The sequence below is a fragment of the Miscanthus floridulus genome, chromosome 5 (assembly GCF_019320115.1).
Source record: "Miscanthus floridulus cultivar M001 chromosome 5, ASM1932011v1, whole genome shotgun sequence".
In the NCBI taxonomy this organism is placed as follows: domain Eukaryota; kingdom Viridiplantae; phylum Streptophyta; class Magnoliopsida; order Poales; family Poaceae; genus Miscanthus; species Miscanthus floridulus.
This window is the reverse complement of record NC_089584.1, coordinates 101,361,370-101,386,654: the sequence shown is the minus strand read 5'-3', so window position 1 is coordinate 101,386,654 and position 25,285 is coordinate 101,361,370. Positions and strand designations below refer to the sequence as shown.

At 43.2% G+C, this 25,285-nt stretch overlaps 2 protein-coding genes across 2 annotated transcripts; both read left to right on the top strand.

Moving 5' to 3' along the window:
• The first annotated feature begins 2,186 nt into the window (after nucleotides 1–2,186).
• LOC136452788 (ras-related protein Rab7-like) lies at nucleotides 2,187–6,837 on the top strand. The gene is made up of 7 exons (XM_066453380.1): nucleotides 2,187–2,405; nucleotides 2,601–2,627; nucleotides 3,109–3,208; nucleotides 3,296–3,442; nucleotides 5,181–5,261; nucleotides 5,347–5,492; nucleotides 6,585–6,837. The coding sequence occupies exons 1-7, from the start codon at nucleotides 2,350–2,352 to the stop codon at nucleotides 6,646–6,648; spliced, it is 621 nt and encodes a 206-aa protein (XP_066309477.1). The 5' UTR covers nucleotides 2,187–2,349; the 3' UTR covers nucleotides 6,649–6,837.
• Nucleotides 6,838–22,845: 16,008 nt separating this feature from the next.
• Nucleotides 22,846–24,267, top strand: LOC136452787 (probable WRKY transcription factor 51). The gene is made up of 3 exons (XM_066453379.1): nucleotides 22,846–23,197; nucleotides 23,349–23,495; nucleotides 23,682–24,267. The coding sequence occupies exons 1-3, from the start codon at nucleotides 22,893–22,895 to the stop codon at nucleotides 23,875–23,877; spliced, it is 648 nt and encodes a 215-aa protein (XP_066309476.1). The 5' UTR covers nucleotides 22,846–22,892; the 3' UTR covers nucleotides 23,878–24,267.
• Nucleotides 24,268–25,285: the final 1,018 nt, after the last annotated feature.

Here is a 25,285-nt window from a genome sequence, read left to right as displayed (position 1 = left end):
CAGGGAGTTGTGGCTGCCCACCAACTCCCTGGCCTAGTATGGCTTGCTTGTTGTCGTCGTGGCCTTCATCCTGGCGCTCTGTTTCTTCAGGGAGAAGTCATGATGTCACTGTACGGGGAGGGTGACTTGTCCCATCGTGGCTGCTTGCTCTCGGGGTTGGGATCCTGTTGCCCCGACCTCGTGGGGTCGAATCGGGGGCATAGGGTCTAGTCAGAGTAGAGAGCTGACTCCTCATCATGGTCCCCATGTCATGGCGGGTACGATCGTATGCCCGTCCATCGGACTAGATGGGATTTGGGCGGTGCGGAGCCACGCAATGTGACATAGTTGTGCCCTAGCGTGGTCTTGTCCGTCAGCGGGGTGTTGACCAAGGCAACACTCTACCTCAGGGTCGAGGGGTTGTCGTCCTTCTGGTACTTGGTGGAGTGTGCGTGCGCGTCCTGTCTGGTCAGGAGCATTGAATGTGCTCACCCACCTCTCATCCTTTCCTTAGCGGCTAAGGAAAGAGGTGGTCGTGGCACCGCGCGATGCGAGAGGTAGGAGAGGTCGAGGCAGACCTCGTATGGCTCGAAGGCGAGAGGTCGTGGCCAACCATGTTCGGTCGGGCCGTGTCTAGATGGGCCATCCTGAGCGACTCTTAATGGTCGTGCTTTGGGGTATCCTGTTTCCATAACCCCAACACAGGTTGCTGGTCCTTACAAAATGTCGCCCTGCTCCTGCTGAGAATGAAAATAACTAATAAGTAGAAACAATTGTATCAAATGGCTCTAGCGAGGAACCAAGTTTTATAATAAGTAGGGTTATCCGTGAACCCCTAAATAGGTTATTTCTCATGGATTATCTATAAATCCGCAACAATTAAATCTATTTACGAGTTCGCAGACAACCCATCTTGCATCCCTAAACACGATTTAAGGGCCTATTTAGATACCAAGAGAAATAATCAAAATTAGCCCTAAAAGCATTTCCAAAAGTCTTTCTAAAGCTCACTCTCTAAATCATCATTTAGAGAGTCATTTGTATAAAAAATCGTTTTCAGTATATTTTCACTCCCCGCCAATTTTTCTACATCTTGATTGCACTCTATGGAGCCATTCTTGTTTTTTTATCTTTGGGTTAGCGAGAAAATCTAAAATAGAATATGGCTATATTTGGAAAACAAATTAAAGAGCTGTTCGAGCGTATTTCCCCCCCAAAATCTCTGTTTCTAACCACTAGGAAGGATATAGAAAATGTCTTGCGGACATCTAAACATGGAGATAATAGATAAACTAATTTATTAGCCAAGTCTACAACTAGTTAACTAACCTCAACTAATTTAGATTAATTTTTAGCTAATTAATAACTAACTCTACCCTAGACCCTTTTTGGATTAAAGGATTCTCAAAGAATTTTTGAAAGAATAAATTGCAAAGGAAATGAATCACATCATAGTATTTGGAACGAAGAAAAGTGTAGTTTCTTTTCAAAAGAAAGGAAACCATAGTAGTGCAAAATATAGGAAATAAACATCCACTCCAGCCCAAGGGAAAGAATATTTGCTCTCTTTCTTGCTACAAATGTTTGCTGACGTTCCTATACTTTTTTCCTCATTACAAACAACTCAAAATATTCATTTCTATATTTGAAATTATATAGTTTTTTTTACTATCACTCTATCTACTTTTTATGTTTTTTTATTTCTCTATGTTTTATTCCTTTGTTCAAACCCTAAATCATTTAAGCCTTATTTAGATATGATATAGTCGGATTTGCATGAATCTATCTGTATTGGGGTAGATTAGAATGAAATCTCAACATATGTAGATTGAGTTAAATCCAATAACATCAAATGAGACCTTACCGGATTAAAATTCCAATAGCCATGTTCCCACCACACAGTGGCACGCGGTCCACCCACCATCACCAAAAAAAAAAAGCACCACTACCTACACCCTAATTACTTAATTGTATTAACCATACTTATCAATCATGATATAATATTTTTCTCTCACAACAAAATAATATCAGTGGATTATAAGCCACGTGAACCATAAAGCGAACAGGTCCGTCCTCCTCTACTCCGCTCTCCCCAACCCCAAAACTGCACGGTCACTTCGCGTCGCCTCACGTCACCGTCACGCACGCCTTCTTCAAATTTAAAGGCCAAAACCGGATCACATCGATCAAATCAAATTAAAAAAAAAATCAGAAATCCATCCAGCACCTCCCTCCGTCCTCCCCTACTCTGCATCTCTGCTTCTCTTCTCTGGATTTCTTTTCGCTGCCCCCCAGACTCCTCGTGCGCCTCGCGGGGTCGCGACCAGACGACGACGAGCGGCGAGAGGGGCCGATCGCGATCGAGCAGCCATGTCGACGTCGCGGAGGCGGACACTCCTCAAGGTCATCGTCCTCGGCGACAGCGGGTCAGCCCATTGCTCCCTCCCCCCCTCCCCCAACCCGGCTCCCCGTCCCTCCCTCGGATCCTCCCGCATGTGGATTCCCGGGTCGCTGTTGTGATTTCCAGGAAGCTTGGCGGTTCGATTTGGACGCGGTTGCTGCGACCTCTGTGTTTCACTCTGTCCTCGTTGGTCTGATTTGGTCCGGTGTGATCTCTGCAGGGTCGGGAAGACGTCGCTGATGAACCAGTATCCTTGACTTGATTCCCTCAATATGTCGCGTTTGGTAATTAGGCCCCGTTTCATGTCCGTGCAGTCGGTCCCCCATTTCGTGTGAATTGCGTTTTGCCCCATGGATCAACTTACGCCATAGTGCTCGGAAGACACATGAGTTTCATCCGTTGAGCTGTAAGAACGCATCTCTTTAATTTTGGGGTATGGAATTTCGGATTACCGTGAGCTCACACTGGCAGAGTTGCAGTCAATAACTGTTTACCTGCATTCTCATTCCTTGTGCAGTTGTGCTGTGCGTGAGCGGGACTCGTGATTTTGTGAATCTCGTTCTGAAAGCTCTGGTACATTTGAACATCGTGCTTATTGCAGTATGCGGATTAAAGTTAAGATGATGTAAAAGCAATAAGAATCAAGTATCTTGACATGTATAATCTATCTGAAATGCTGGAGTGCTTTTAGTACTTTGGGTGCTTTGATATTCTTGACTTTCAGCTAGATATGTCCACAAAAAGTTCAGTCAGCAGTACAAAGCTACAATTGGTGCAGATTTCGTCACAAAGGAGGTTCTCATTGAAGACAGGCTAGTCACGTTGCAGGTGAGCGTCCACCTGAGTTGCTGAGCTTCCAAAGAGAAGGAAGTGACTGTTGTTCATGTTGTTGTCATCATGTTACTTTGATGCTAGATCTGGGACACCGCGGGGCAGGAGAGATTCCAGAGTCTTGGGGTTGCATTCTACAGAGGGGCGGATTGTTGTGTGCTTGTCTATGACGTCAACTCTAACAGGTCATTCGATACACTCAACACATGGCATGATGAGTTCCTCAACCAAGTAAGAATGATTATCTTACAAATTGTCGTGATTTTAGTCATGGTTGTAGATATCAACTGTACTGATTTTAAAGAAAAAATAGACAGGTATCGACTGTAGTGCATTTCATCATTTATCATATTGATACCATTTTACTAGCTGACAGCTTGATATGATGCTGCCAATAATTTCGTAAAGCTTGAGCATGCTCACATATCTGCACTTTTTTTTAATAGATATCTGGAATGGAAATATATTGAGTTTAGCCTTGCCAGCTTCCGTGACCAAATATGTCCGCTTTATGAACTTTGAATCTGGAGCATATGTTCAAATCGTTTGATCCTGTCATCTTTTCTGTGTCAATATGCCCGTTCTCAATCTACCATGTTTTCAACACATGTAAGCTGCATGAAGCCAAGAAGCCATATCAGGGGTTTATCATCGGTCGTGTTGAATAAGTATATGTGAACAGGAAATAGCTAATGATATGTTTGGCTAAAATTGGATTTGCCTAGATCACATAGTTACGCTCTATCCATAGTGGTGGAGCCAGACAAGCTGGACAGGAGTTGCTTGACTAGACAAGGGGTGCTGGATTGAGTGAAAATGGATTGAGTTTTGATTTTTAGGCTTATATTTCTCTTAGGGATTCTACTGGCAAGGCCGATGCTGCAGCCCTGACAGCACCAGTCTTTGCTCCTCCCCTTCCTGTCCATGTCTTTTGTTTACTTGATTTCGAGGATGTGTTCAGGGCTTCAGGCAGAAACATAATTTTCGCTTAATGTTACTTTGGCAGTTTAGTTTCTTCTTGAACCTGCTAATAATAGCAAACCATTATCGAGGACAGGGATTTCACTATTTCTAGTAACCAAGATTGTAACTGGCATGTGAAAATTATACAGGTTCCCTACTATGATAGTGCTTTTGTTTATTTTAGGATTTAGGGCTTGTAATAAACACTTCTGAAGTTCTGACTGGAAGTATGATCACGGTTTACAATATAAAATTGTCGTGGAAAGAAATTTGAATGGTTCTTAGAATTTCTTAAGTTCCGAGTCAGGAGGGAGGGAGGGAGGGGGAAGGGGTAGTGGTTTCCACTCTAGCTCATAACTAGCAAACACATAAATGCTGGAGTGGTTGTGTTGATGTAAAACAGAAGTGTTGATAAGTTACTATTGAGGTCTGAATCTCTAACTGTTATTATTACTATGGTGGAATGATTGTAATGTCTAATGCCATATTAGTACAGATATGTTCTATTTTCTGTAAGAGTTGTGTATGTCCAGTCAGCAATTTATTAATGCAAGATGAAATAACACAGCTGAGTCAGAATATAATATTTTCCACCCAGAATTGTAATGCACGATCCAAACTGATTCTGTTCAATTAGTACAGGAAACTTAGATAAATTCGCAACTGATAACACTCTGCATGCTTATTCAGATCGATATAGTTTGCGTGCAATTCATGTAATTCTGTAATAACAAAGCTACTGTTTGCACTTATTACCTTTGTTGTCTGTCATGAAATTTTCAGAAAGTTATGTGTACACAAATAATGCAAATGGCCTTTAATCCATTTTTGTCGTGTTTGTTGAATGGACTATTTGGTAAACAGCCTTATGCTTTAGCATTTTTGTCTGGTGATCGATTTTGTTGTAATATACTAATCTGTTAATACTGTAGCATCTGTATCTCTTATAACGGCTTGTAGTATCTTGACAACATTGCTTGACATAGTCATCCTTATTTCTTTTCAGGCTAGTCCATCAGATCCTAAAACTTTCCCCTTCATCTTACTCGGTAACAAGATTGATGTAGATGGTGGAAAAAGCAGAGTGGTTAGTATTGTTATAATGTGGTGATTGGCTCATTGCAACTCTCGTCTCTTGATATGCCCCTACCTGATTAAATGTTTCCGCATAGGTTTCTGATAAGAAAGCAATGGAGTGGTGTGCTTCTAAAGGCAATATCCCTTATTTTGAAACTTCTGCAAAAGAGGACTACAATGTTGACAACGCTTTCCTGACTGTTGCCAAGCTTGCTCTAGAGCATGAACGTGATCAGGACATGTGAGTAAACTAAATTTCATCATCTTCTGTTTGTTGTATTGTATGGAAGGCAGCTCATTCACTGCTTAGGGTAAACCTTCCCAGCCCTTGTTACCTAACCTGCCCATACTCTTGTTGCACTTGTTTGACCATATTCTTTTTAACTGAACTTGTTAGTTTTTTCTTGATTGAATATGTTATATGTTCGTATGTTGGGCAGCATTTTTAACTCCGTTATGGTGATTGCTACTTTTCTTTAATCTCTGACCTATTATTTGTAGAATGACTTTTCTTTAGCTAATTTTTAGATATTCTGTAATCTTTATATGCATGATTTGGATGTACTATTTAATGTGGTTTTATGTTTTTTTCCCAGTTTCTAATAACTGTTACAGGCTTTTATTTGTTAATAAATAAGGTTCTTGATTTGCATGGCAAACCTTTGATAATGTCTTAGCAATATCTTGCTATGTTATCGATGTTGAAAAACTTCTGTTCAAAAGGAAAGGTCATAATGATGCACATGTACGCTAAAAGAAGCTACCTCTACCACTATGAATATGTAACCATTTTGAGTAACTACTAGTCCATGACCCTACTGGTTTCTTCTCTGATGATAATATTATCATAGATATCTATTTGCTTTCGATGAAGGAATAAAAAACTACTTTGGCTAGTAATTAATGAAGGGCGGGCCTGGTGCAAGCGATAGAGTCTTACCGCCTGTGACCGGAAGGTCCCGGGTTCGAGTCGCGGTCTCCTCGCATTGCACAGTCGAGGGCAAGGCTTGCCACTTACACCCTTCCCAAGACCCTGCACAGAGCGGGAGCTCTTTGCACTGGGTACGCCCCTTTTTTTGGCTAGTAATTAATGTCATTACTCTTCACATATCTGAAAAACAATAGATGCTTATAACAGGTAAACTTTGTAGTAGGCTAATGCTTTGTACTTGGTTTAATCTGTGATGATTTGTGTCTATTAGTAAATGCTTTCACACATGTTTTCACTATATTCCATTCCATTATTTCAGAAAGATGAAACAGCTCCCTGCTGCTACTTACTGCTAATTTCCCAGTTTAGTTATTTACACCCTTCTTCTTTTTTGCTCTTCAGTTACTTCCAGAGTGTTGCGGATCCTGTCCCTGAGACTGAGCAGAGAAGCGGATGTGCATGCTAGTAGTTAGTCATCATCCTTGTCCCTTCCAGATTTTGCTTATTGCTTATTGATTGCGGCATACTTTTCCAGTGATGCCGAGCAGGCATTCTTTTCATTTTTCGCAATGTACACTAATGTTCCAACTGTCCAACTCTGTTTTTCTATCCAATTGTACGATAGTTAGTGACCATGGTTTTTTTGTACACGGTATACTGATGTGGAGGCCAGCCCCTTTTTCTTGGTTTGTTGCTGTATTCGTGCGGCTGTCACTTGTTGGCGTGCAAATGCAATGCGATAGGCTTATTGATGTTCCTCGCCCTGCATGGTCATCCACGTTTCTAACTGTCAGTCTGTCTCTGCATATGCAAAATGGCAAGTTGCATTCCTAACCTTGTTCCAACCAGCGGCTCTAGAATCGCAGTTGGACTGTTGGCTTGACCTTCCCGGATCCTGCTGTGCCGGTGGCGAGAAGGTTCAGAAACTGGAATTTTCGCCTTGACGGATTATTCTCCTCGTCATCCTTATTGTCGTCCTCGTACTTTATTATGCTTAGCATGGCGGCACGCCTCTGCGTCGCCATGCCCATGGCCCATGTGTAAACTCTACATGACATGCTATGACAGGGAGAGATGTACCCTAAATTATAGGCACGAGCAACACAGCCCACAATTCAGTCGACGAAGCATCGTTGACGAAAGCCATCTGTAGCGCGCAAATGCAGTGTATTGAGCTAAGAATGGTAACGCTGAGCCTGAGAGTCTCATATGCGCACGTGCTTGGATGGCCATGGAGACCAATCCTAGACTTGCAAAGGGCCAGAGACAAAGCAACTAGAGGAAACGTGATTGGATAAGTGAAAAGGCAGCTAAGCAAAGGGTGTCATGGTCTCACTGACTCACTCTCGCAGATATTGGCTCGTCGATTGGGATAGCTCATCTGTAATGGCTTTTGTTATTTCAGAAGAAAACATCCGAGTCAGATCGCATGACTCCGATGAACCTGTCGACGCAGAATTTTCGTCCTGTATCGAGGACACACGCAGCAAGCCTGAAGGGTCCGCTCGATGGAGCAGATCCGCCTAGCTTCAGCGCAGGGGTGGTCGATCCTGCGCGACCCCCCCGAGACGTGCCAGTCAATTTGATCATGCAATTGACAAGCAGAGAAAGTTCATCAGTAATTAAGGGCGGAACTTGCCGGTGTTGTCAGACAGTCCCGAATGTGCGGCTATGAGAGCCGATATGAAAGGAGATCTAAGTCGATTTTAGTTTATTCATGAGAATAAATCAATTAGAGCTCATGGGGTTGTGCAAGAAGAATCGGTTATCATTCAGGATAAATATCATTAATCGAATATATATTAATCAATGGCAATAAAATGTCAACAATGATCGGTTTGTGCTGAGCCAATGATTATAATTAATCGAACCCCTTTTTATATAAAGAAACAATTCTACACCACTTAACCATTTAATAAAGATAAATCTAATGAACATGTTAGATCTCATCTATCATCATGACCAGTGGGGCATGGGGCAGAATTATGCAGGCCGTAGAAATAACAATAGACTCGACGACCCTAACTCATTACTAATATCAGTGGGGCATGAGGCAGAATCATGCAGGCCGTAATACAATAATAAGATCATGGGGCTAACATATTTTTCAACCTATCTTTACTTCAATGGTCTCGTGATGTGAACTGTTCGTGAAAGCGCTCGATATTGGCTAAAACAGCCGATTCAGACATAACGCACAGTTAAAGTCATGCCTTACCAGGAATAGATCTACTAAATATCGATCCTCACTTCACGGTGCTAACAGTAGGGTGTGAGGTAGAATCACACAGGCCGTGATAACGGGTCGTGGAACGGTTCTCTCTAGCCAATAGATCTACTCAAGACGCAACATGCCTTAACCGCACATTATGCACGATCAAGATTGATGTAAAACAACCGATAAGACATAACTCATCGTTTAAAATGTAGATTGGATCAGTTTTAGGTTAGCAAACGATGGGTCAAATAAGATATAAGGCCGATCTAGATCAATCTCAATCGGGCAGAGTCTATTGTTATTTCAAATAAGATATAAGGCCGATCTACTCTACTCCTACTCCTAAGGGGTGGCCAGAGCCAAAAAAAAAGTAATTGACTTGTATTTGGATTGATTGATTCTTTTTTACAATAGCCGGGGTTTGGTGTGCATGACTCCTGTCTAAGCACGACTTATTACAATTTTTGACCCTAGAAAAAACATTTCTAATTTAAGATAACTTGGACTCTAATCTTTCCCTTATTGTAGAGTCCGGCATGCTTCGTCCTAGCGCCGAACATAGCCTCTGTTGTTATCTACTAGCGCTATCTATGGAAAGCCGATTTCATTTTCTGCATCTGAATCAGCTGGTCCCGATCTGCACGTAATTGATTCCATGGTGACATGATCTTGGGAGCTTTCAGGTCCCTATAACATCTTCTTCTAAATTTTGGTGTAAACACATGCCCCCCAATTTTGCGATAAAAGTAATTTTATTCCAAAATTATCATGTCTGTATTCCTGATTGGTCCACAGTCATAGGTAGAGAACCTTGATCTGGGTCCGCTGTTTGTCATTGCCTGCGTCCACCCATGAGCCTATGCCTCAAAACTTTTTACAAGAGTGTCACTGCTTCATGGGCACTTGGATTCATCTTTCCAGGCCGGCTATAAATGCCTATCCGACCTTGGCGAGAGCAACTCAACAATTCAGCCATGCTTTTCTTCCATCTGCTCCCTCGAGTGCTCCCAGTTCCGCTGGACCCTCCATGGTCTATTTTATGAAGATTTCAAGCGGCTAGAAGAATTCTTGTGCATAGGGCAATTGTATCGCTTATTCTAACACCTCGTTGGGCAAGAAGACCAACCATTGTGGTTAGAAGAATTCTTGTGATATCACTTGAGTCTTCTCTCTATGCTCACAAGGCTGTTCTAGTGTTTGCAAGAGCTAGAAGGTGTGATCATCTTTCCCTTGTTGCTCCTTCAAACGCCCATCGGGACAGCCTTAGGCTTCTTTCCCAAAGTTCCTCAATTTATCGAGAAATCTGTTGAGCATATGTTAGGTGGGCGAACTTTCTTCTTTTCTAGTATAATTTATTGATGGGCCGATGCGACTTGGTTCACAATGAGTGTCGGTCTTGTGGAAATCTGGACTCCCTTCAATCCAAAAAAGTTCTGGTGGGTTAATCTCTAGTCAATGTATCCACCCCACGATATTTTGTAATCTGAGGAAGTAATAAATTCGAGTCCATTATCTCTTCGTTATCCGCCCCCTGAATTTCCAGAGTGTTGATCCGTTTCCGTTTTCCGATTTCAATTTCACACCTCCATCGAAACCTAGCTTCTTGCTTTCTCGGGCTATATATACGGGCTATGGCCGCGGCCTCGGATCGAAGGGTCAATTCCGCCCAGCCCTCGGGGTCATCTTTGGCACCAATCCGCCGCCAGCTTCCTCATCACCTGAGGCAACAGATTAGTAATGATGATCTGCTGGCCTCCATCGATTGGACCGACCAGCATCTAGCCAACTGCCTCTCCCTAGCGGAATCAGCTTTGGCCACGATTGAAGACCGATCTCCCCCCGAGGTTGGCCTGGTGAGGGAAAGGTTGGCCAGGGCTGAAGCTAGAATCATGGGTGAGATGTCTGCCATTATTTCTCTGTTTCTTCTTGATTTTACCCTCAAGATTTCTGATCACTCTTTCCTTGAATATTTTAGATCTAACTGCTCAGTTGGAGAGTCTTCGATCAACCGCGGATCATGCAGCGGGATTTGTTAATGCTAGGGGCGCCGTTCCGGTGGTTTGCTTGTATGACATCCCGAATCGTGTCAGGGAGGTCGCCCTTCATGGCGTTCGTCACGGCGCCGCCATGGCGTTGGCTGCTGCACAAGCCCGTTCGGGCCATAATCTCCGGCTTCTTCCTCATGGTTTTCCAGATGCAGTGCATCCTGGGGAACATGAGCGCTTGGTTGAAGATTTTATGAACGCCGCCGACTCTGTAGCTTTCAATACTCTGGCCGACGATATAGTAGGCAAAGTGTTTTCTGGCCCGTAGCTTGTAATAGGTGATGTTTAGCAAATAACTTCCTCACCTTGAGTGGTTTCCCATTGTTTCGTGCTTCATACCCATCATTTTGTTTGTGTTTGCTTTACTTCTATAGGCGATACATGTCGTATCGGCTTTTACTCCTTTGGGTTCATCTTTTGCACTAGAGGCGATATCTTTTTAATATCGGCTATTAAAGCTATTAACCAAACATATCTTTATCAAGTATTGATCCAAACGCTAGGATAATATTTCTTTAAATATTTCCTGTTGATTGCTCGGTCAAATTCTTCCTCTCCTTTTAATGTTTCCAAAATATAAGCATTACCAGGCGCACAACGTTTGATCCGATATGGTCCTTCCCAGTTAGGTGATCATTTGCCGAATTTACTGTCCTTTGATCCGATCGGCAATTTCACTTTCCAGACCAAGTCTCCTTTGAAGAATTGCTTAATCTTGACCTTTTTATTATAATATTTCGCAACCCTCAGTTTATTGGCTTCGATATTCTCAAGAGCACACAGTCGAAGGCAACTCAAGTCTTCCAAATTGTCTGCCTCGATCTAGTCTAAACTTCCTAAGGAAGAACGACATTATGGCCATACACAAGTTCGTAAGGTGACGTTTTAATTGATCCATGGCAAGCCATCCTATATGCCCATAGTGCTTCATTTAGCGTCGAATGCCACTTCCTTGGCTATTCCTCGATCTTTTTCTTGATCAGCTTAATCATAATCTGGTTGGACGCCTCTACTTGACCATTAGCCTGGGCATAGTAAGGGGAGGAATTCAATAGCTTAATCCCGATACTGGCAGCAAAACCCCCGAACTCTTCTGATGTGAACATTGTCCCTTGATCGGTAGTTATCGTTTGAGGAATCCCAAAATGATACACAATGTGTTCCCTAAAAAAAAGCAATCGTGTTCTTTGAGGTTACCGTTTTTAAAGGAATTGCCTCAACCCATTTAGTGAAGTAGTCTGTTGCTACCAATATGAACTTATGTCCTTTGCTTGAAGGCGGAAAAATCTGGCCAATTAAATCAATTTCCCAACCCCGAAACGGCCATGGTTTGATTATTGGATTCATGGTCGATGCGGGCGATCTCTGAACATTACCAAAACGTTGACAGTCCTGACACCCCTTGTAATATTCAAAATAATCTTCCAGTATCGTTGGCCAGAAATATCTAGTTCTACGAATAATCCATTTCATCTTATAAGCCGATTGATGAGCTCCACATATCCCTTCATGCACCTCACCCATCAACACCTTAGCTTCTTCTTGGTTCAAGCACTTGAGCAATACCCCATCGACCGATTTATAATATAATTGATCATCTAACAAAACATACTTAGCCGATTTATACCTTAGCTTCCTGGTAACTTTCCGAGACGGATCTCTAAGGTAAGCGGCTATTTCAACTCTCCAATCATCACTTAGGTTTCACTACTCAAGACTTCTTGAAACACTCGATATGAAGAAATCCCTTGAGTGCAAAGGTGAAATAATAACAATACCAATGCCACCACCCTGCTTGCATGATGACCCATCAAAGAACAGCGTCCACGGTATCGGCTCTACATAACTAATGCTTGGCTTGTGATGTTGGGTGATAAAATCGGCCATTACTTGTCCTTTGACTGCTTTAGCCGATTCGTACTTCAAGTCGAATTCCGATAACGCAAGAATCAACTTTCCCACTCTTCCATTCAGTATTGGCATTGATAACATGTGCTTAACCACATCAGCCTTGGAAACAACTGTACACTCGGCCGATAATAAGTAGTGTCGTAATTTAGTGCAAGAGAAATGTAGACACAAGCATAATTTTTCGGTGGGAGAATATCTTATTTTCGGATCCAGTAGTCTTCTACTTAGATAGAAAACAACTCTCTCTTTTCCTTCAAATTCTTGCATCAGGGCCGATCTAATTGTCTTGTCATCAGCCGATATGTACAACTTAAATGGCTTACCTTGCTGAGGAGGGACCAGCATAGGTGGACACTTCATATATTCTTTTATTTCTTCGAACGCTTTTTGTTGTATATTACCCCACTTGAATTCTTGATCATTCTTCAACTTCAACAAGGGAGAAAACGGCAGGATCCTCTCCGACAAATTTGAAATGAATCTTCTAATGAAATTAATCTTACCAAGCAGAGATTGCAACTCTGTTTTGGTAGTCGGGGGAACTGCTTCATCAATGGCTTTCGCGCTTTTCTGACCAACTTTGATTCCCCTTTCGTGGACCATGAATCCTAAAAATTGTCTGGCTGATACTTCAAAAGCATACTTATTAGGATTCATCTTCAAACCATGCTTCCTCGTGCATTCCAGAGTCTCACGCAAATTAGCCAGGTGTTCTTTATATCCTTTGGATTTTATCATCACATCATCGATGTAGATTTCAACAATTTTGCCGATCAACTTATGGAAAATGTAATTTATCGCCCTTTGATAAGTCGCACTGGTATTCTTTAGTCCAAAGGTCATTACAACCCACTCGAATAGACCGATTGCGCCGGGGCACCTGAAAACGGTTTTTGCTATGTCTTCTTCAGCCATGAAAATTTGGTTGTATCCTGCATTACTATCCATGAAGCTAATAACCTTATGCCTGGCTGTTGCATCTACTAACATATCAGCTATCGACATTGGATAACCGTCCATAGGTGTGGCTTTATTTGGATCCCTGAAATCAATGCAAACTATCAATTTTCCATTCTTCTTGTATATAGGGACACCATTCGATATCCACTCTGCATATCAGCATGGTCAGATAAATTTTGCTTCTAGTAATCTTTCAGTCTCCTTTTTGATATCATCAAGCACGTTCGGGTTGAATCTCCTCAGAGCTTGTTTAAGCGGCCGATATCTAGGTTTGATTGGCAGCCGATATTCAACAATTGACTGATCTAAACCAGGCATCTCATAGTATTCTCAAGCAAAGCAATCTTTAAATTCCTTTAATAAGTCAATTAATTCCCGCTTATACTCTGGATCCAACTTAGCACTCGCGTACGTCGGCCTAGGTCTATCTCCAGGACCAATATTTAGTTCTTCTAATTCATCGGCCAACGTGAAGCCATGTCCTAGTTTCCTATCTGTATCATCTATTGGATTATCCATTAATACAAATTTTCAAAGCCGCCTGCTTGGATCGGCTGTTGGTTTTCACCATTGACTCTGAACTCTGATGGCAACAGAAAAACCATCTGGATATTGGCCGATGGTTGATTTCTATAGGCTATTTGCTTGATACGACACTTAAGTTTTATCAGATACCTGAGCCTGTTCCATCTCTTTATTCCTTAGGCGTTGCACCCTTCTCTTTTGATTTCTTGTTAAACCTCCTGGGCACCACTAGCTTTTCTGCCACACATATCTTCTTTTAGTGCCTTCTTCTTCATGATCAGCCCAGTCCTGATCAATGACCCTTTTTCTAAGCCGATCATGAACACTTTTATTTTTTTAAGCGTCGATCCATGTTATTATGATGATATGCATCTTGAGCATGGATAGACCGGTGGTTGGTTTGATAATGCCTATACTACCGATATTGATTGCTGCATCCTAGACAACTTCAAACCTTCATTCCAGCAATGTCTGAAGAAAGGACAATTCCAATATAATTCGGCTTGTTCCCTTTCATACCTTTCTTGCTTCAATTGATGCTAGTACGCTTGATCTTTTAACCAACTCTGATAATCCTTTTCCTTCTGCCGCTGCCATTTATTCAACAAAATCCAAGATGTGACCCGCGACTTTGTCGTCTCTGCTCTTAACGTCTTCCCCTGCTAGTATCGGCTCTTTTGCTCGGCACGACGTCTCCTAATTTTTCTGTACTCGTCAGCTGATATTTGCATCTTAGGATCGACTATTCCAGCTTCTTTTGATTTGGTTGATGTTAGGACCTTCGTTTTTCCTTTGAATAGCCCAGCATCAACTATGTTTTGATCTCCTGAGAAAGGATTATCATCAACTTTCATTTTCTAAGGCGTATCAAATTTGAGCCTCCCCTGCTGAATAACTCTCTGTATATGCTACCTAAAGATTCTGCATTCATTAGTGGAATGAGAAGTAGCATTATGGAACTTGCAGAACTTCTTATTCTTCAACTGATCAGGGGGCAACATGACATGACCATCGAGCAACTTGATCTTCCCTTTCTCCAGCAAGAAATCGAAGAGTTTATCTGATTTGGTGACATCAAAGTCATAGCTCTCCTCGACTCCTCTTCCCCAAGGATTTGGCACCATCACTGTCTTCTTACCCCAATTCCATTCAGCTACAGCAACCTCTTCTTCTTCATCTTTATAGCTATCATCAACTGAGTATGGATCATAAGCTTCGGCTACTGAGGTACTCTTTTGGAACCGGGTATCTCTGTGCATACTCTGAAATTGGCTATTAAGCGTTGCTACTCGTTAAGCCAATTGTTCCAAGTTGTCAAATTCTTGTCCCAGCAGCTTTTCTTTCCACATCGGCAGCATTTCTTGAATAGCCAAAGCAGCTAGTTGATCATCGGCCAAGTTTAAGCAGAAGCACAAGTTCCTGGTCTCTCGAAACCTCTAAAGAAATTCAGTGCCTGATTCATTAGTCTTCTATCTTATGGTTGTCAGATCGGTAATCTTCTTTTCTTCAGTCCCAGTATAAAAATATGTATGAAACTTCTTCTCTAGATTAGCCTAATTGGCAATGAAATTGACTGACAATGATGAAAACCAAATGAAGGCTGGCCCTGATAAGGACAGAGAGAAGAAATGAACTCGATGGGCATCTTCAACTGACGCTTCGCTTAATTGTGTAAGATACCGACTGACATGTTCTATCGTGCTTGTACTGTCTTGGCTAGTGAACTTAGTGAATTCTGGGAGCCTATAATTTGTTGGAAGAGCGACCAAATCATACCATTCTGGATATGGACGTTTGTACGAAAAGGTCAGCCCTTTTGGCTTCAGACCGAACTGATTCTTCATCATCTCAGTTACCCTCAGTAATAACTCATCAGCTTGTGGATTTGGATTCCTCTGTACCTGCTGACCCATCTGTGAATTAAAATCCTGCGTGCCTTGATATCCTGGATTTGGCATCATGTGGAGGGTGTTATAATCTATGCCATAGTGATACCCTTATGAAATCTCAATCTGCTGAGTCCTTTGCTGGCTTGCTGCTTGAAGTCTCTAATTATAGATATAAGGATCTATATCTCTATGGATCTTTTGAACCGACGGTGCTATTTTTTGAGCCGACGACGGTATGTGGCCTGATGTGTCAAAATTGATCACCTGGTTACAACTTTGTCCCGTCGACTATTGCACATGCTGTACTGGTGGTTCAGGATGGTACTATGTTTGATTTGCAGTAGTTCCTTAAGTTTGTTCAGATGAACCATGAACTATCTAGACATCACCACTACCAGCCGGTGCTGCTTCTTGTTGGCTGGTACCAACTTGATTGGTTCCCTAGGTCGACGGATCTGGAATGTTGTAATAAGCTAGTCCGCCTTGACCAACTGGAAATACATGAATCGTCTCTTTCAAGGCGTTATGGAATATGTCCACGAAAGCTTCGTTATGGCTCGACATGACATCACGAATAGATTTGTCCACAATCTCTTTAAAGAAATGTCTGTCTTCAACTTCATTTGTGTCCGTCTGCCCGTGTAATAGAACTCTTGGTAGTAAAAATTTTTGAACAATTGTGTTGTCACGTGTTTTGGTGTAGGACAACAAACATTTGTTCTAAAACTCTTCCACAGCTTTGCTGATGATACCCTTATCCCCATCAGGTAGATCTTCATAATGTAGCATAAGGATGTCGTCGTTGTTGTGAACTGCCATGACGATTGTGGTGTCCCACCGAGCGTGCCAAAAACGTGTGTCGACACAGAATTTTCATCCCGTGCCGAGGACACACGCAGCAAGCCGGAAGGGTCCGCTCGATGGAGCAGATCCACCTAGCTTCAGCGTAGGGGTGGTCAACACTACGCGATCCTCCTGAGACGTGCCAGTCAATTTGACCCTATAATTGACAAGGAGAGAAAGTTCATCAGTAATTAAGGGCAGAACTTGTCGGTGTTGTCAGACAGTTCTGAATATGCGGCTATGAGAGCCAATATGAAAGAGATCGACTAAATAGCCGATTTCAGTATATTCATGAGAATAAATCAATTATAGCTCATGAGATTGTGTCAGAAGAATCGGTTATCATTCAGGATAAATATCATTAATCGAATAGATATTAATCAATGGCAATAAGATATCAACAATGATCGGTTTGTGCTGAGCCAATGATTATAATTAACTGAACCCCTTTTTATATAAAGAAACAATTCAACACCACTTAACCATTTAATAAAGATAAATCTAATGAACATGTTAGATCTCATCTATCATCATGACTAGTGGGGCATGAGGCAGAATCATGCAGGCTGTAGAAATAACAATAGACTCGACGACCCTAACTTATTACTAATATCAGTGGGGCATGAGCCTAAATCATGCAGGCCGTAATACAATAATAAGATCATGGGGCTAACATATCTTTTAATCTATCTTTACTTCAACGGTCTCGTGATGCGAACTATTCGTGAAAGCGCTCGATATCGGCTAAAACAGCCGATTCAGGTATAACGCACAGTTAAAGTCATGCCTTACCAGGAATAGATCTACTAAATATCGATCCCCACTCCACGGTGCTAACAGTGGGGTGTGAGGCAGAAACACACAGACCGTGATAACGGGCCATGGAACGGTTCTCTCTAGCCAATAGATCTACTCAAGACGCAACATGCCTTAACCGCACATTATGCACGATCAAGATTGATGTAAAACAGCCGATAAGACATAACTCATCGTTTAAGGTGTAGATTGGATCAGTTTTAGGTTAGCAAACGATGGATCAAATAAGATATAAGGCCGATCTAAATCAATCTCAATCGGGCAGAATGATATTGCTGTAATTAGATAAATAATGAAGGCAATAATCAATATCGGTAACTTAATGAATCTACCAAAGACTGCCATTCTAAGGCAGAGCCGATAACTTAACCTTGATCTAATTCAAGCAGTAGGGTGTGAGGCAGAATCACACAGGCCATACTTGAATTAAACAAGAGTCGATAACTAGCTTATACCAGAGCCGCGGTGAGGGTCGACCGGATCGATGCAGCCATACGAACAAAGGTATAAACCATGACGGTACTTACAGACAAGCAGTGGAGGTCGACCGGATCGATACAGCCGTACTCGCTGAAGAACTCGTCGAGATCTACTCTACTCCTACTCCTAAGGGGTGGCCAGAGCCGAAAAAAGTAATTGACTTGTATTTGGATTGATTGATTCCTTTTTACAATAGCCGGGGTTTGGTATTTATATCGGGGCCCTGTGCATGACTCCTGTCTAAGCACGACTTATTATAATTTTTGACCCTAGAGAAAACATTCCTAATTTAAGATAACTTGGACTCTAATCTTTCTCTTTTTGTAGAGTCCGGCATGCTTCGTCCTGGCGCCGAACGTAGCCTCTGTTGTTATCTGCCGGCGCTATCTGTGGAAAGCTGATTCCATTTTCTGCATCTGAATCAGCTGGTCCCGATCTGCACATAATTGATTCCTTGGTGACATGATCTTGGGAGCTTTCGGGTCCCTATAACATCTTCCAAATTTTGGTGTAAACAGAACCATGTAGGCAGAAGGCTACACTTAAACAACCTGATCGCTGCCTGCCGAGAGTCGGCGCGCCAATGGAGATGTCGCCTCCCGAAGAATAATGCTTGCCTTTCCTCTTTTTGGTGTAAAACCATTTGCCTATTTGAATCTAAGCCTGTTCATTTCGTCTGGATTAGCTTATAAGCTATGACTGAAAGTACTGCTGACTGGTTTTTTTATGAATTAGTACTGCTGACTGGTTTGGTGTGAGAGAAAAATACTTTTCAAGCTATGGATTATAAGCCAGATACGCCGAAACGTCCTGTATCTCTCCCCTGTTGTAATTCTGTGAACTTTATTTGGGCCATGAGCCCCGTCACCCACCGGTTCACGCCTATCAGATGGGGGTCTCTTAACGCCCCCCCCCCCCCCTCCCCCACCCCGTAGTTGCCCTCTAAAAAACAGCCTGCCCACACGAGAAAATGTCTTGAGAGCTGACGTTGCTTGTTTCGCGAGAGCGATGCTATTTACTTTGACAGTAAGGCTGTCGTCTTGTTCGTTTAGTCTGGTTTGGCTTATAAGCCATGACTGAAAGTACTGTTGTCTGGTTTAGTGTGGAAGAAAAATACTGTTTGTTGGCTAATAAGTCATGACTTATAAGCCAAATACGACCGTAAGGATATGCTGATTGACACTAGATCACACAGTCACACGAGCACGTCACGTATTTATGTAGGCGAAGGCAGCTCTTATTTCGAAGAATCTCTATCTATTTCCGGGCAAGTTCCGAACAAGAGCGTGCAGTGATCGATGCTTGGTAGGTGCAGATCTATTGCTGCAGTAGATTGCGTGAAACAGCGACGAATAGGGACACCAAAGGCCTTCGTACTGTTGGCTTAACTTATAAGCCATATTTTTTCAGTCAACTGATAGTATTTTTTTTTATAATAAATCAGTTAATAGTATTTTCAACCATGACTTATCAGGCAAATAAATAGGGTAATTGTCTTTCGAATCGCGTCGTTCGTGCCTATGCTTATCAGGTATATACATTTACCGTTCAGAAAGGGATCACGATGCTCACGTACCAAACCAGTGCAGGGCATCGGCAGTAATCCACGCCACTCAAATGTGTAGCACTGAGAGTCTGAGAGACTGAGACTACAAGCTGGATGGCCAGCAGTTCGGCAACAGAGCACCTGCTGCTGCGGACGCCTGCCTGGCTGCCATTCTGTGTGCTGTGTGGCTAGTGGCTTTTTTTTTCCCGAAAACGTGCTTGGCACGTGCCTTGTTAAGAGAGGTGTGTGGCTAGTGGCTAACTGGCTACTGTCTTTCTTACGCAACTGTTTCAGTTTTGTCATGGGCAACTGAAGTATGATTACTGTACGTTTAATCTTTCTGTTGTTGTCATGTTCGTATATACAGCTTGTTCGTTTGGCCGTGGCCTGTGATAAACGATCGTAAATTTTCAGTTGAAATAGTATTTTTTTTCTCACACAAACCAGCCAATAGTACTTCTTCACGAATCAGCAACGATATGAACCAGCCAACGGAACATGCTGATAAACGTTTATCCTCCGACTTGTTCAGACGATGATTTGTGGCTCTCCTTGACTACATCAAACCGGAAGCTCAGGTGAGGAAGGCTACGATGAAGAGGCTCTGGCCTTGCTTGTACACAACTTTAGGATTTCTTGGTTCTAAATGAATCAATATCCTTTAAGGCCAGGGCCTCGGCAGATCATCAGATGCTTTCAAACCTTCCCCTGCCTCTCAGGTTGCCCTTTTTACATGCTACATACACAGAATCACCAAAACAGCGTCTGAGATTCAGTCTTGTTGTCAAGGGTATACTTGCTCCTGAGGAGTATCGAACAAAATACTTCACATTTCTGAAGTGTACAGATTACAGAAAGGAAAAGCATGCTGTCGAACCTCGATGATCGTACACAGCTACTGTCGGCGTCGCCCTGTTCAAAACGGTTTCAGCCAAACCGGACTAGTAGCTAGATGACCGTGACAGCAGTAGAAGAATTGCAGAACTCGCATGGGCCATGAATGAACCAGAACGATGCTGTAGAAACTTCCACGTAGCCAGTGTATCGGTCATATGCCCCCCCCCCCCCCCCCCCCCCCCCCCCCCCCCCCCCCCCGCACAGCCTGCAAATAGCGAACGGCACGAGCAACTAGTCAGCGATGTCCTGTTATTCAGTCCCGGCCGGCCGCCGATGCTGGCCAGAGAGACAGGGGACCGCACGCACGCACCACGTGGCCGTCGCAAAAATACCGCAAGTCGTAGCAGGCAGCGCTCCACAACCACAAGCCACAAGTCAACGGAACGATATATTTTTTTTTTGACAAGGACGGAAGCCATGCCCGTGACCGTGAGGCCGTGACCTCTGGTCGTCGATTCGAACCGCGCCGTGGCCGAGAACGGCAGGTGTTTCCTTGTTGGTGGCCGCTGCAACAGCTGACAGGGCCGGCCGGCCGGATGGAATGGAACCTGCCTAGAAGATCCTCCTGGTGTTCCAGCTGGGCAGGCAGGTGCCAGGCAGGCACCAGCTCCGGTCCCTGGATAGCATCCACGTGGACTCTCCATTCCTCTCTACGCCGGGCACGTCAACCAGCTACGTATTTAGCCAAGTGGGACGTCCGTGGAAGGTCACTTTTTAGGGGCCGGATTGAAGGATTGCTGAAGGAAATTTGTAGGATTTAGTTTCCTTTGGATTTTTTTCTATAACCTTTTGTTTTAACAATGGAAGTACTAGAAGAGTAAAGCACTATGCTTCAGGAGTGGAGTAGGAGAGCGGCATCCACTCTACCTTGGCACGTGTTTAGTTTAGAACGAAGTAGAGGATAAGATGATCATGTCTATGATTTTGAGATGGGATCTAATTTATATTTGGTTAGAGGCATATGGTCGGTCCTAGTTTTTATGTCATTCTATGTTCTTCTTTCTTCTCAGTCATTCTATGTTCTTCTTCCTTCTCATATAGCCCAGAGATTGATGAGGGGGAAAAAATTAGGCGCTAGCACCGGAGGAGGTTGGCCTATAGGGGCTTCCCCCTAAGGAGGGTCCATGGTATTGGAGGAGCTCGTCCCACTGGACATCTCGCTCAGCCCCATCCATCTTCGAGCATTCCTGAACCTCCTTGTGTCACCACTCTCCTCTGTGTCGTCGCTTCCTGAACCTCCTCATGCCCCGCATTATTGTTGCTGGGGCCTCCTCATGCCGCCAAGCAACACGGTGCCTCTTCCTAAACCATCATGCTCAACTGATCGTTCCGCTTGCGCTCATGCCCCTGGCCAAGTAGAGATGACGCGAGACAATGTTCGCAAGGGATGGCTTATAAGCTTTCCGATTTGAGGGATTGAGTAGCCCAAATATCAAGCAAATATGCCTTCGGTAGGATGACTCAATCATCTACGTCCCTCAATCAAGCACCGAAAAGAAGTCCGCCCCTTCGTGTCTCAGGATCAAACATCCTCATAACCGAACACAACCTAAAATCAGGAAATAATGTTTCCATCGTCTCTAGTGAACCGGTGTGACAGATGATTACATGTAGTTCCTTCAATGTCCAAAAAAATCAGTCTAACCTTCTACACTGTGCTGTGGAGCTTCCGCGAGAGAGTTATTTTTATATTTCCACTATATTTATGTGAAGACTATGTGATATTATTCTCGATGTAATAAACATTTGTGACGATACTTTCTATAATTTATTGACTTATGTGTGTGATTGATCTCTGAACGCACATAAAATTATGCATCCCATTTTATTCTTAATTTTCTGATGGCGACGTAACGTTCTACACCTATACAGTACAGACTACATACAGACTCCTTCCCCAAGTCCCGCCTTTTTGCAGCAGCCGCCACCATACCGGCACCTAGAGCCAGGGACACCTTTAAAATAAGAGAAAAATTAAGGAAATGAAAATTTTAGAGGATTGGAATTTTATAATAGAATTTTCTACGTTGCCTCTATAGAACACGGGATTAATATGTTCCGACATGTTCCATATGATTTTTAAAAATAAAATTATAATTCTATCCAGAGATAAAGTTGGTACAAAATTTACAAATTTATACGACTCTTATATACCATCAAATGAAAAATAATTCATGCAGTTTCTTTGTTTACTAGTAAGATTCAAGATGCTTGCGCATTCTACTTTTACCTTTTCTATTTATGTATTTTTAAAAAAGAAATCCCGCATTAAATGGGCCCATCCTCCCTTTCACCCGCTACGCACGCACGTTGCGTACGGCTCCCCAAATTGGCAGACAGCGACCGCGAGCGCGAGCGCGACGGCAACAAATCAACAATTCGGAACGGGGCGGCTGTTGGCTCCACGCCTCCACCCCGCCCGCGCCGAAGTTTCTCCCCCGCGCCCAGGAAGGCCGGTGCGAAGCCCACACCCGCGCGCCATGTCGCCGTCGCTGATCGCCCTTCGCTCGTGCTATAAAAACGAGCGCTTCGACGCGCATCTCACTACAGTTACTTGCAGCTGGCCCCGGTCGGCGGCCCATGCTCATGGCGCGATCGTCCCGCAGTTCATTCGCCGACGCCAACGTCCTCCTCCCAGCAGCCATGGCGTACCGCCAGCCGTGCAGCGGCGGCTCTGCTACCTCCAGCTACTTCGGCTCTCGGCCCGCGGCCCCTTTCCCGTTCGGTACGGCGGCGCAGCTGGACGTCTTCGAGTGCCTGTCGGACGAAGGCGGCGCCGTCCCGGCACCGGCAGCTGTACCTGGTGCGTTCGCGACGCCGCCGCCGCTTATGCCGGCCGAGCGCGTCGTCCCGGACGCGGCTGCAGGCTACAGCAGTCATGCTAGGTGAGTTTCATATATGTCCAGATCCAGACTCCAGCAGAGACGTGGTGCACTTTTGTTTGCAAAAAATACTTCTGGTGCCTTTCTCGTGAGCCACCACGTGCACGTTTGTTTCATCAACTGGTTCGTGAACCTGGACGACTTGTATTTCCAGGAGTGCGGCTGCGGCGGGTGAGGGGCCGCCGAGGAGGACGGACAGAATTGCGTTCCGGGTGAGGTCGGACGACGACGAGGTACTCGACGACGGCTACAAATGGAGGAAGTACGGCAAGAAGTCCGTCAAGAACAGCCCTAATCCGCGGTAAATATATACAATATTTCGTAGTTTGCATGGGGGGCAATGTGCTACTAACACTGATAGTTTAATTTGCAAGTCATTATTTGAGAACCCAAAAGTGAGAGATTAATGATCATGAACTAATCAACAACGATGTGTACATATATGCATGCTGGACTGAACCTTGCAACGAATTGAATTGATTTGCAGGAACTACTACCGGTGCTCGACGGAGGGCTGCAACGTCAAGAAAAGGGTAGAGCGAGACAAGGACGACCCGAGATATGTTGTGACCATGTACGAGGGAATGCACAACCATGTGAGCCCTGGTACCATCTATTACGCCACCCAAGATGCCGCCTCCGGCCGCTTCTTCGTCGCCGGGATGCATCAGCCAGGCCACTGATCAACCAGAGATCAGAGCGTGTTAATTAATTGGTGTAAGGTAGATACACTGCACACTGACTATCTTTAGGGTAGAGACAAACCTACTCAAGATAGAAACTGACGTGACATGTCGCTTATAGCTTGTCATATATCTCTCGATGCATGGTCTCTTCTGGTTTAACGTGGGGCTAGATGATTTTGTTTGTGCTGCTACTAGGAGTAAATACTAGCTAATTATGTCTCGCTTCCAGGAAACTGATATATGTGTTCATTTGAAATGTGCTACAAAACAAATGCAATTTTCACTTATCGAGGAGTCATACAGTTTTAATTAAGTTTGATCAAATCTATGCAAAAAAGATATTAACATTTATGACACCGAATGAGTATCTTTTTGACAAGTGAATAAGTATAAGTAGATCAATCATAGAATATACTCCATCTGTCCCTAGAAGAATGAATTTCAAGCAACTTTAGGACAGATTAGCAACGAAGATAAAAGACTATGCCGTCCCTCATTAAACTGTTGAACCTTAATAGCTCTCTAAATATCAAGAAGCTTAACTAAGTAGTGTTGTTTAGAGTATCCAATAGCAGCGCAGAAGAGAGAGGTTGTGTTAAATGCGACCCATACTAGATTAATGTGGATCCGTAGACCGTTCACCTCCAGAAATCGATTCTTTTGGAGACAATTTTTTGGGGCTAGAAATAGAATCTTTCAGAGACAGAGGGAGTATTTTCATAATATACTTATTTAGAGTCCCAAATATTAATAATATTTTCTATAAAACATAGTCAAATGACTTAAGAAAATATTGATGATCAATCTAAACCCATAATTGCATCTTATTTGGGACTGAAGTAGTATAAGATAAATGCCAAATTTACAAGATGGAAAAAATGATTCAACACTAAACAAAATGGAATAATAAAAAAAAATCCAATGTCATAGTTATATTTTGTCTTGTTTGCTAGAGCTCCGACTCTAGATTCTCATGGGACATGGAATCTAATTACAGCTAAGTGGTTTAAGCATATGTTTATAGTCAATATAAATATATAATGGACCGCAGCTCTCTTTGTTGGTGTTGTGTATCTAGCTTTTTAAAAAAAAATACATTTTCTAAGCTTTGAGATAACTAACCTATCTCCACTAATGTAACTTTCCATTTTTAGCAAAATGTAATATAAATACCAAAACACCGGCTAGTCTTGAAATTAAAGAAGTCACCATAAACGTCTTAATGCTGGCGGGCACATGTCCAAAAATTGAAAAGAATAGTTGGCCAAAATGCAAGCACACATACTGAGTGACTCGAACTCGAGTGGCAAGCATTCACCATAAGAAACATAGCTTAATTAGTTTGCAACCACTTCTTCTGACCTTGGCATGTTATAAATAGCTTGGTTCTCGATAAGATTGGTAT